Below are 12,245 nucleotides of genomic sequence, written 5' to 3'. Positions count from 1 at the left end.
TCAGCTCAGTTGTTTTTTTTCGGGAACAGCATGTTATCTGCAAGCTGCGGCTCTTGGAGCTGGGTCGTTTGTGAGCACCCCTGTGCTATGAGGGAAAAACTAATGTTGCCCACCGCTTATCGTAGGCACTCGCAAATGCTGTGCGGCTTCAGCATCCCCACCAGAGCATGGGAGGGCAGGAAGCACGTGCTTGGCTTTCTGGCCGTGTCAGTGGGACAGCACCTTCCTGCTGACTCAGCCTGGTCCGAGCCTCACGACGCCCATGCACCCTGCTAGCACCTTGCACCTGCTTTTGTGGGCAGCCATGGCCTGCCGAGGCCCTTCACATCATACCTGTGCCCACGGTGGGCGGGGGTTGGTGCGACATAGAAGCCGCGTCCGGTTTTGCAGGAGAGGAGGCAGTCAAAGGAGTCCCAAGGAATTATACTCCATTTTCAACTCAGCTGTCTCCCTGGCCCCACAAGCCTTGGGCACAGAGATGAGCCCTCTGCGGTATGAGAGTCATCTCCACAGACACAGTCAGAGGCAAGGGAGGATGCCGGCGGCCCCAGCTTGCCCCAGAGACAAAATTACCCGGCAGAGATAAATCGATTAGAAAGCCTTCTAGCTGCTTGAAACAGCCAACAAAATATACAAAGCGCCTGTATTTTCCAGAAGCCTCAAGTCTTCTTCCACACACTGGTCTCCTGCAAACTGGGGGCGAGGCTGTAGAAATAACTAGTAGTGACATGGGGAAGTGCAAAGGACGGTTCCTGGAAGTTAAATTTAGGCTGTACTAGGAAGTGCGCCAGAGCCCAAGGTCAGTGAAAGCTTCGCAGTCCCATCACAGCTTGGAAAGAGAATTTGGGGAGGTACAGGGCCAGCGAAGGGGCAAGGGACCTACCTGCCTTCAGCACTGAGCAACTCCGGAGGAAGAAAAGGCTCCGGCAGGAGGGACGAGTGCTGCCCTGTCCCCAGGTGGATGCCACATCTGAGGGTCTTATTTTAAGCTGGAAAGAGAATAAAGAGACAAACAAAGCTTGTTAGGGATAGTGGGGACACACAGGCACCACAACTGCCGGAAAAAGGGAGTGCGCAAGTAGCAGGCAGATTGGGAATAGCAAAGCACAGAGGTGGATGCATGTCCCACCATGGGTTAAATGCAGGGCTCAAGAAATAGCTCTCCTAGGTGGCAGTGACCAAGAGCACTGTTGGTGGCATGTCTCATCTCAGGGTGACGGGTGACCGATGGAGGGATGAGACATCTCCAGGCTCACTACTCTGTGGGCAGTGTCTGATCAGGGCTGGGGCTGGAAGGAGCCCAGAGCATCACCCCAGGAGCACAGGGCAATGTAGAGCCACTGGCCTGCCTCCCTGGAGTGCTCTGAAACTAGAAATCCAGCTGCTGTGAGACCCATACACATGAACCAGTGGGTAAAATGGAGATTAGGGAGCTAGCAGGGAACTTCGAGATGAAAAAATGAGTACGTGTCAGCATCAGTTTTCAACACAAAGATGAGCTGGGTGCTGAGACTGTCCTTCCTGGGTATTAAGTCACTGGCCCGAAGCGGTGCCCCAGAGCCTGATACACCACCATGAAGAGCAAGGGATGGTGAAAGAGAGTTAGGCTGATCTCCTAGGCAAGGCCCTTCATTTGCAGGTCAGCAGATCCAAGACAAGGGGGGCTCGGAGAACCCCGGGAGACTTTTCTGTGGTGGGATTTTCCATGGACAAGGCTGTTCTGGAGCCTGAGCAGTCACAGAGGCAAAACAGGAGCCCAAAGGGAGCGAGAGACAGCACACAAAGTGCTCAGCAAGCAAGCATGTCAGGTGTATTTGCTGGCAGTCTGGAAGAGCAGGAAGAGCTGGAAAAAAGGGACGGTGATCCTTGCAAGTGACACGAAATGGCTTCTCTGCCCAACCTGGAGAAGGCTTGGAAAACTCTGGTGGAGGCAGAACTCCTGGCAGCAGCACCGTGAGAGGTCATGGGGAGAAAGTTCCAGTGCGAAGGTCTCATACTCACTGCCAGAGCCTTACGCAAAGCAGAGCAGCTCCGGGCAGACCAGCGTAGCAGGCGAGCAAATGCTAACTGGTGACTCGGGGACTCGGGTGCCTTCATAGAGACCGTGATTTGGCTGCAACAGCTTCAACAGAGGCAAAATAGTGGACATGAGTCTGGGGAGCTGCCAGCCAGCTGGCCTCTCTCATTTTTCTCTCTCTGCCTGCCCCTTACTGCTGCATCCAGCCTGCTGGGAGCTGCAGCGGATTTGGCCCTGGGGCAGCAGGGCTTGAATTGCACCTGGGAAGCAGGAAAATCCTCAGCAGCTTGTGCTTGCAGGACTGCAGGAGCCAAGGATAGCACCTTCCTTGGCCCAGGCACACACATCCCTCCTTGGACACGTACATCCACACGTGGCAATGCGTAGGCAGAGTTCCCATCATCTCCATAACTGCCTGGAGAGCTTCCAGGTACTGGCAAACACCAGTTATGAGTTTTGATGGCACTCGGGGTCAGGAGAAAGTGTTGATTTGTTCCATTTCTGGGAACACTTGTGCAAAGCTGAGCAGCCTGTCAAGATTTCTGCATCCCCGCTCTGACTGCAGAGCCCAGGCATGCAGCTCTACTAGCTGTGTCTCTGCTGGACTCAGATCAGAGCCTGTCCAGCATTCAGCCTTTCTCCACCAGTACTCCTGGCTCATTCAGGGAGTTTCCACCACATCTGGATTACCACCAGCTTTTCTTGATTTGATTCAGACAAGGTGTTGAGGAGGGGTAGAAGATGCGGGATGCCCTGAGATTCAACCAGATCTCTCCTGGTGAGGATGTCCTTCACCAGGCAGCCCCACTGAGATGCCCCAGCCCAACCAAGGCTATGCCACGAGGTGGCAATGCATGGCGAGGGACAGTGTGATGGAAGATAGGACCACTTACATCAGTTTGGCCACCCAGAGGTATGTAGGTGGAGCTGAGACCTGAGGGCTCACCCTGGGCTCTCATGTAGCATGGCTTCACGCACTGCTCCTGAGCCCCTTGCTGTTGGCACATAAATGGACCAAGAGAGCTCGCACTGGGGGCAGTGATTCATGAGTCCATGCTACTGGAGGGCTTTCAGCAATGATTTGTCCAGGCTCTGTGACACCAAGAAGTGTCTGCATGCAGGGAGCAGTCATCTCAGCCTACAAAATGAGCTGTTTTGGAAGAAACTTGCAGCCCCCACAAAACCTTATCCTGCACTTCCAGGCGCTATCCCCTTTCTCAGCACTGGCCTCCAAGGCAGCAAGACTGTTACCCCAAAATGGAGCCTGTCCTCCAGGAAGGGGCCATAGGAGAGCCATGGGAGAGCTTTTCCCAGGTTCTGGGCACCACTGGCAAACCCTGGGGACTGCAGCAGACGCGTCAGTGGCTGGTGTTCAGCACGTGCCTGGGGCTGTCACTCAGCCTATTCTTTCCAGACGTTGTGGGTACTGAGCCACCTGGGGCATGGGGGCTGCCTGGCGCTAAGCACAGCTGGGAGGGAGAGCTTTTCCTACCTGCTTGGTCCTATCAAGTTTGAAAAGAGCTTCTGCTTTTGTGGCACTTGTGGAGATGATATCATGATTGCCTGGCATCCTCAGCAGAGTGTTGCTGAGCCCAGCCTTGCCATGAGCCCTTGCCCTGCTCCTTCTGAGGACAGGAGCACTGCCATCACCAGAGCTTCTTCACTCGCTTATGAGCATTTCTGATGTCCTTCCCACCCCCTGGAATGTGGCTGCTGGAGCCTCAAGGAGAGAGCACTGGTGAGCTGGCAGATATTCACCATGTTTTGCAAATCAACCCCCCACACCTTGGCCAGTCCTTTCTTGCACCCCAGCCACAGAACAATTTGGTCCTATGCATTCCCAGTTGAGGTTGGAAGAGACCTGCTGAGCAGCCCTTGCAGAACAGTGAGCTGGAAAGGAAACCAGGCAGGTTTGTTTTCCTGCTAGCAAAACCCCACATGTGGAGTTGTCATCAAAGTGCATCAGCACAAGGGCTTTTCTGGCAAAAATTCAGGTGCCTGAGCCCAGGACCCCTGCAGCCTTCTCCACCTGCCACCTTGTGCCCAGCTTCATGCTGCCACTGCTGCCAAGGACGTGCTCCCTGCTGTGTGCGCAGGCGTCCATCTCTCCATGGCAGCTCCTTCAAGAGCCAGAGCCCCATCTGGGCAAATCCATCCATGCCCAGATCCCACCAGAGACTCCAGCCCTGGAAAGGTATGCCCAGACTGGGAGGCAAGGAGCCTTTCCATGGAGGAACGTACCAAGGAGATCTGCAGGCTCAGCCGCTCGGCATGGCAAGGAGATGACTGGAGGTGTCGCTCAGCAGAGCTGTGGTGATGTAGGACGCCAGAGCCTTTTGCATGGAGAGTGTTCGCCCTAGGCCAGAGCACCTTTGGAGAGCAGTGAGAGCAGCTCACTAGCTGGAAGACCCTCCTCATGCCTTCAGGAATGCTTTGGCACAGGTATGGAGAGCTTGCAGGTGCTGAGCAAGTGATTCCTTTCTAAAAGCAACAAGAGGCTTTTAGCAAATCCATGAGAAATCTGCAAGTCAAATCCCTGCCAAGACAGTGGCCGGGCCAGCACGCAGGGTTGTGGGGCAGGAGTCCCTCGGTCCTGCTCAGTCTAGCCCATCCCAAGGCTGCCAGGTCCAAGCTGCAATAACTCCCTAGGTATTCCTAGGGATTTTTCTGCCGTCATTTTGTAAAACACTGACAACATGTAGTCAAAGATCTGCTGGAGGATTACTGCTGTGACGTGCAGTGTCTGGAAGTGCAGGCAGGACAATCAGGGCAAAAACCTTGCAGTATTTCAGACCAGGAGTACTTTTGCTCTGTTCTCTGATAGCAGCATTTCCCTCCCCCCAGCTGAGTTGTTGATAGTGTCTTTTTAGCTAATTGTTGGTAAAATGGTTTCATTTAAAGTGGGAAAATACCTGATCAGGCATCAAACCTTTTCAAGGAGAAAGCAAGCAAGTGAGCAAGACTCCAGAGGGGTAACTGGGGACCAGAGCCACTGGTTAGCTGCAAAATCACAGGTCAGATGGATCTTGGGGCTTGTGGTGCCTCAGTGGCAGCCTCAGGACATGTCCCCGCAATGCTGCCAGCATCACTGCCCTCCGAGGTGACCAGAAGTCCCTGTTGGCTGGCCATGATGTTTCAGATGATTACTGAAGCCATGAGATCCCTGGAGAAGTGCGAGGCATTGCCTGCAGCAGTCATTTCAGCTTCTCCATCACGGGAGCATACTCAGCCAAAAGGGGATATTGAACTCGTTGGGCCCAAGGGGACTTTTGCGAAGGGAGGCTGGCTTCTGTGAGCGAGGACGTTCAGGCTGTGCATGAATGAAACTCAGACAGGTTCAGGCTGGAGAGTTCAAAATCAACCGATTTCCTGGACCAAAGGCATCCTGCCAAAACCGAGGAACAAAGCAGGAGCTTTGTGGCTTTGAACTGCAGTCTCTGCTACAGAGCCGGACCGCAGTGTTTTGCTGCTGTAGGCAGACTGCTGTCTGTCCCCTCCTCCAGCCGGCCCGGCCTGCTTGGTATTCAGCTAAAGAGGGAGACTTTTTGGCACCAAGCTCAATATTAAATCACTTAAAAAAAAATGAGCATACTTTTCTCAGTGACTCGGCCGCTCGCTGCCCAGTCCGGACCGCCTCCTGGAAGCCAGCTGACCCGCAGATGACAAACTCATGTGTCAGCCTACGGACAGGGCCCTCGCTTTGATGACAGATAGGCTCCTTCTGCTCATGGCAGTGGGGTCACCAGCCATCTTCAGCTTGCTGGGCTTCCCGTAGCCCTCGCATGTCACCGTCCTAGGTCTGGTGATACAGAGCAATCAGGACTAGCTGGGAAGCCAGGGTCCAACATGCAAAATGTATTTCAGGACAGCTCAGCCCAGGCCAGTGCAAGGTGACACATCCAAGGGACATCGAGGCCATTTAGAGGCCAAGGTGGCTCTAGCAGCACCTCAACTCTGCCTTTCTGGCAGCACCTTCCCCATGGCCTCCCAGCAGGAGCACTGGGGTCCACTGTCTCCAAAATCACCACAAAAGCCTCCCCAGTGCCCCCACTTCCAGGATACAGTCTCTTGCTCTAGAAATATAGCTGACACTTTGCTCCTTAGCCAAGGACGGGGCCCACAGAGACTGGGGAGAGGACTGGGAAAAGGCAATGCAGAGTGAGATAAAAGGTTTCGCGATCGATTGACTGACTCATCTGGTGGGAAGCTCGTCTCTCATTTCACCCCTCTCGTGGTTGGTTCCTGCCAAATGGGTTTTCCCATGGAGGGGCCTGGGGAGAGGCGCCGGGGACCATCCGTGGGGGCTGGTGCAGCCCTGTGGGACGTCTGGGGTCAGTGTCCCTCCAGCACAGCCACGTCAGCATAGCGTCCCATCCCCTGCATTTTGAGGTCCCAGCACCCTCCCAGCCGTGCAGCCCCAACACATCAGGCATCAGTAAAACGATGAGTGTGCCCCAAACGTCTTTCCATTCTCGATTAGCTGGGGGCGGCCCTGGAGCAGGAGACACAGGGGGAGATGGCGCGGGCTGGCTGCATCCCAGCGTGGCAGCCTCAGGCCTGACGCGGGTCCTTCTCTCTTCCAGACCTCAGCGACCACCTCCTGGAGGTGGTGGGGCTGGAGGGGGCAATGGAGATGGGGCAGATCTACACGGGACTGAAGAGTGCTGGAAAGAGACTGGCCCAGTGTTCATCTGTCACCATCAGGTATTTGTCCCCGTCCCGGCTGACCGACGGTGAAAGCCGGAGCCTGCATGACCCCCTCCGGCGCCCCTTCTCCCTCTCCACCTCATTCCAGTGCCCGTCTTCCCACCACGGTCCCAGTGCATTTGGGTAGCTGCCTGCACCGTTCCCACTTCGATAGTATTGGGATGAACCTCCCGGCCCCCCCTCGATCTCAGGGACTTCTCTGTGGCAGGGTATGGCCTGCTGGGAGTCCAAATCTGTGTTTTGTCTCTTTGCACCTTGCAGGACGTCCAAACTGCTGCCCATGCAGGTGGATGGGGAGCCCTGGATGCAGCCGTCTTGCACGGTGAGTCCCCGGGGCAGGGAGCAGCGGGCCCGGGGGACAGAGAGCTGGGCACAGGGCTGCCATGGAGGGATCCCGGGCAAGTCTCAGCCCGGATCGAGCCCTTTGGAGCTGGGTCAGACAGCCAAGAGGGGCGGGCAGGGGGCCCGAGCGCCTCCCGCTCCCCCCGTCCCCGTGCAGCTCGGCAAAGCCGCCGGGTTGCGAGCAGCGCTCCTGCGCTTGCCGGTGGGTGGCCGCAGAGCCTGGCAACCTGCTATTTCCGTCTCGGCAGCGCGGCGGGCTCGCCGGGGGGCCAGCCCACGGCTGGCGGCAAGCCGTGGCGGGGGGCCGCAGGGACAGGGGACCCCACGAGCCCGCAGGGATGTTTCCGAGCCCCGGCCAGCCCAGGTGGCGGGAGGTACGAGGGACCCAAAGCCGCGCCGGCCTGTGGCACCCGCCAGGGGGGAAGCGGGCGGCTTCCGAGGCGGCTGCCGTGCCGCGGGGACGGCCGTGAGGAGAGTTCCTCCTCCGCGCAGCCCAGCGCTGCCTGGACCTGATTTCGGAGATGTTATTCGCACGCATCCGAGCATGTCATGACCCAGGTCCCGGCGGAGACGGCCGAGGCTCTGCTCGGAGCTGACCCACTTTGCGTTTGGCTGCAAAGGGAGGCAGAGGGGCTCCTATTTCTGAGGCCGTGCGACACAACCTAGTGCTCGCCCGCCCGCCCGGCACGCGGCTACGGAGGGTTCCCGGGGCTCCTGGTGCGGGCAGCTGCCTGCTTGGCAGCTCTCTGATGCTTGGGATGGGTGACTTGGCTCCATGTTCCCCTTTGAGGGGACACGAGTTGCTACCACACTCGCTCAGGTTGCTTTTTGGGGCCTCCCAAAACTGGAGGATGCCCCAAACGGGGCTTGGCCGTGCTGGAAGCGCCTGGTGTCACGTGGAAATAGGGCGACTCGCTCCTCACCGAACTGGAAGCCAGTTACTGATTTGTGCTCTTCGTTTATTTTTAGGTCAAAATTACACACAAAAGCCAAGTGCCAATGCTGCTGGGCCCTCCCCAGAAGAGCAGCTTCTTTTTCCTGAAGCGGAGAAACCGAACTCGCGATTAAATGGTGCGCGAGGAGCCGCAGCCCAGTAACGGGCTGTCCCACCCCGGCAGGGAGGGCAACGAGGACAACCCCCCCCAGCCTCCAAACCTTCATCTCCGCAGCTCTCCCGACTCTTCTCTCCGCTCCGGAAACGTCTGCCTGGGCGCAGCGTTTTGAGCAGCTCCAAAGGCCTCCGCGGGAAACCACGCAGGGGCTTGCACCTGCGCACCTGCCCAGCCCCATGGGGGTGGTTAGTCCTGGGAAAGTCCTGGAGGCTCCTTCTCAACCACCGTGAGCGTTTTCTCCAGCCTGCATCGCAACGGCGTGCAAAGGCAGCCTGAAGTGCAGGGAGCGCGTTTGCTGGAGCAGCATTCGAACTGATTGTTTCCCTTTATTTAAACAACTCCCCCCCCCGGCAGAGTTGCAAATGAACCTGGTCCTGAGAAAAAGCCGAGCTTCACTTATTTATTTTTAATCCTCTCGGAGGACACTTGATGTTTTTGCTGCACTGGCTTTCTGTCCACCAAAGCGGCACATTTGAGAAGTTATTTATTTTCTTAGCCTAGAGGAGACGGTATTCTGAGCCTCGCTTCCCTAGCTGTTATCAGAGCAGGTTTTCAACGCCTTCGGCTAGCTTCGCTGGTTCATTTTTTTAAGCAGATGCAAGTATGTCGCTGGCTGGCAGCCCTGGGAGCTGCTGCAGGAGAGGGAGGCCACAAGGCGCGGGGCAGGTTGGGCAAGGAGAGCCCTCGCCAAGCACGCAGGGACAAACTCAGAGTAAACAGGAGGAGGCAACGCTTCGAGGTGGAAAGGGCAAAAAGGGATCCTCGTGGCAAGCCGCCGTCCTCCGGGGAACCCCCGCTCTCCACGTCTGGGTTTGGACCTCACAGCTGTCTTCGTATTTATGTATTTATTTCGCAGACTCTTTGGGGGTCGTTTTTCCGTTACGAGGAAAGGCGCGACAGGAATGCCACCTCCCGCCGGCCGCCCCACGCGGCGGAGCCCGCTCTCACCCAGGCGGTGCCTGGGGGGACCTCCTCGCTCGCTCAAGGAGCTCCATGGAGTTTCCTGTCTCCCAACAGCTGGAGGAGCCCAAGGGAGGGCTTCCCACCCGTGCAGAGGGCTAGAAACCCTCGGGACAGACATCCAGAAGGACGTCGCCCCCAACGGCAAGGGCACGTGCTCTGGGAGCCCTGCCCAGCGGCCGAGTCTGAGCCAGCTTTGAGGTGGCCACAGGCTTTGGAGGAACTGCTTTGCACAAGGCAACTCTCAGTCCCTCTCGAGGATGTCCCTGGCCTTGCGAGGGGACACGACGCTTCTTTGCAGGGATGGTTTAAGGTACTGAAGCCCAAGCCCTGCTACTGCCCGGGCCGCAAGCGGCTGCTGTGTTTGCGGGGCAGGAAATCCTGGTGAAGCGCTGCCCTCCTGGCCGGAGCAGCAGAAGCTTTTCCCACTTGCAGAAGTGTCCCCTTTCTAAAAGTCTCTCCAGACAGGACAGTGCTTTCCGAGCAGGCAACTGGCGCTGCCTCGAACGCTCTTGGATTACTGCAAGGAGCTTGGGAGGAGCAGCTCACCCTTGCTTTTCACAAGGCCAGCTCTCTCGCTCACCCATCCCAAAGCGAACGAGCTCCTGGGCCATCGCAGCTCCCACGAGCTGCCGTTTGCCCCCCGGGTGCGCACGGGCACCCGCTTCTCCGTGGGTTTTCACCAGGTGGTTCCTCTCCTGTCTGGTGACCAGGCGGGTGAGCCTGGCCAATGCCTTCAAAATGCACGTGTGGACATTGGTGGCTTCCCCAATGCATTTGTCACCCGGGCCAGGTTCCCAAACTTAGCGCAAGGCCTGGCGACTAGTGCAGACGGCAGGGAGCGGGGTTGACACCCAGCTCTTTCCCCAGGCCGTGCCGAGGGCCAGAAAAGACATACTCACGGAGGACACGGTGATCCAGATGCATCCCCTGCTGCATGACACTCCAGAGAGCTGGGAGCTGGCAGGACAGACGCACAGAGGGGGTCGATGGTCTCTTCTGCAGACACCCGCTGCCCACCATGGGGGCCCTGTGCGGGGCTACAGGGACTCCTGTGAGCATCCCGGCCCGGCTCTGGAAACCAGAGGGAATCAGCCTCCCTCCGAGGCAGCTCCTCTGGGCCCCACCGAGTCCCCTGTGCTGCTGGGAGCAAAGTGGGAGCATGAGGTTTGCCCCTCATGAACCTCATTGCAGCTCCCACCGGCAGGAAAACTCCTGCGCCTCCACTTCTTGCCCCGGGACATGCGTCTGCCACAGAACAAGGAGCCCCAGCCGGGAAGAGCCACGGTCTCCTGGTGTCACAACACCTGGTCCCTGTTCATGCTGGAGATGCCCATTTCACAGCATTACACGGCAGTGCACTGCCATCATTATGTTTCAGAGTTAACAGCCAGCGAGCTCAAAGGGGCTGCTTGTCATCCTCGCCAAGGCATGGACGATACAGCCATGGGCCCATGGGAAGCCCACAGATATGGAAACTTCTGCTCAAGCACTAACTTGGGGCCTGTTTCTGGCAGAAGCTGCAGGGAGGAGGCTGGCACAGGAGGAGGCGGCGGTGCCGCAGGGGAGCTCCCAGCCACCATCCCACCTCTCCAAGCAGCGGCACGCGGGAAAGCTCCCACGGAGCAGCAGCCTGGCCTGCGGCACCGTCTCCCATGCGATGGGGCAGGCCACGCTCGGTGCGCCAAGGGCCACGGTCCGCTAGGGCCATGCCGGTCGGCACCGGCTCCAGGCCCGGGCAGGCCCTGGATGATGAGCTCTCCGGCCGAGCGCCGCCGCGAGACGCGGGGACTGGCTTCACTGCCCCCCGCGGCCTGGCGGCCGACCCATCCGCCTGCTCAGGACGGGTCTTTTCCGCTCCGGGCCTCTTCCCACGCCGCCATGCCGCCGCCACTGAGTGAGGCGGGCAGAGGGAAACGGCGCCGGTGCCCGGCCCTTCTCCTCCGGCTGCGGGCGAGTTTCCAAGCCTTCGAGCCCTTTCCGGCCACGCCGACACCGCGCGCCCCTTTCTCCCGGCGTGCACCCCTGGGCTGCGTGCTCGTGGCAGTGCAATCCCACACGGAGATCACCCAGGAACGCGCTCGCCGGAGAGCGATGTAAATAGCTAAGAAGCCAAGAGGAGGAGGACTAAGGCAGCTGCTCACCAGGAGCAGGTGAAAGCGTACGGGATCGATGCCGAAATAAGCCCCGGTTCCCGCGAAATAGCAGCAGGTCGCCTTCCTCGTGTCCCCCGTGCACCGGGGACCCTGGCGCTTGGGAAGGGGGGAAGAAGAAACTCAGCAGGCTCCAAACCTTTGCCTGTAAGCGCTATTAGCCGGGTAAGAGGCCTGCCCTGTTTAACACGGATGACGCCAACCCGTGAGATCAGCGGCGTTTCCAGCGGCCGGTTCGGCTCCCTTTCCGCCTCTGCTTGGGCTCGTCATTTTAAAACACGGTCAGAAAGTGCCTGCGTGAAAACAGCAACTTTTTGCCTCGGTAAATCTGCTCCTTGCACACGTTGGAGGCTTTGGGCCAAGAGCAGCGCTCGGCCCTTTCCGCTGTGGTTTTCCTAGCGGCGGCGGCGGCGCGGCCCCGCGGGGTCCCGTACGGTGCCGTGGGGTGCTGAGCGCCCGGGTCACACTCCGGAGCAAGTGGTCTGATGCGCGCCCTGCTCAGCGCGGCGACGCCGGGGCCGCCAACCTGGGCTGGTGGGACCTCCGCGCGCCCAAGGGTGACGGGCCCCGATGGAGATGTCGCCTCCCGACGTTCAGCGTGACGACCCCCCCTTCCCTGCCCAAAGCGTGTCCGCCAGGAAGGAGCCTGCCGCGACGCTCCTCGCCCGCGTACCCCCAGCCTGCCGCCTCCTCCGCCCGCCCCGGGCGATGGAGCGGGGACCTGCCCCAGAGGCTGCGATCCGCTCCGGCCATGCCAGAGGCATCATCCGACGGGACCGGCAGCTACAACCTTCTTATTCCAACGGTGCAAACGTCTTCGCCCGAGGAGGGGGGACGACGCCAAGCAGCCAGACGGCGCTTGAGGCTCTCAAACCTTCCGTCCCCGTTGGTGTCTCCAAGCTCACCCCTCTCTTTTCGTACCCCCGAGGCCGCAGGACGGAGCGGGAGCCCCGC

The 12,245-nt window shown here is 58.8% G+C and overlaps 1 protein-coding gene across 1 annotated transcript in view; it reads left to right on the top strand.

The window, feature by feature from the left end:
• The window catches only part of DGKG (diacylglycerol kinase gamma), a 43,213-nt gene extending 31,873 nt beyond the window's left edge, over positions 1–11,340 (top strand). The window contains exons 22-24 of the mRNA XM_067302101.1: positions 6,601–6,721; positions 6,986–7,046; positions 8,036–11,340. Coding sequence (XP_067158202.1) covers positions 6,601–6,721; positions 6,986–7,046; positions 8,036–8,134 — 281 coding nt within the window. The 3' untranslated portion in view covers positions 8,135–11,340. The remainder of the gene's footprint in view (positions 1–6,600; positions 6,722–6,985; positions 7,047–8,035) is intronic.
• Positions 11,341–12,245: the final 905 nt, after the last annotated feature.

The sequence above is a fragment of the Apteryx mantelli genome, chromosome 9 (assembly GCF_036417845.1).
Source record: "Apteryx mantelli isolate bAptMan1 chromosome 9, bAptMan1.hap1, whole genome shotgun sequence".
NCBI lineage: Eukaryota > Metazoa > Chordata > Aves > Apterygiformes > Apterygidae > Apteryx > Apteryx mantelli.
This window is presented reverse-complemented; position numbering and strand designations above follow the sequence as displayed.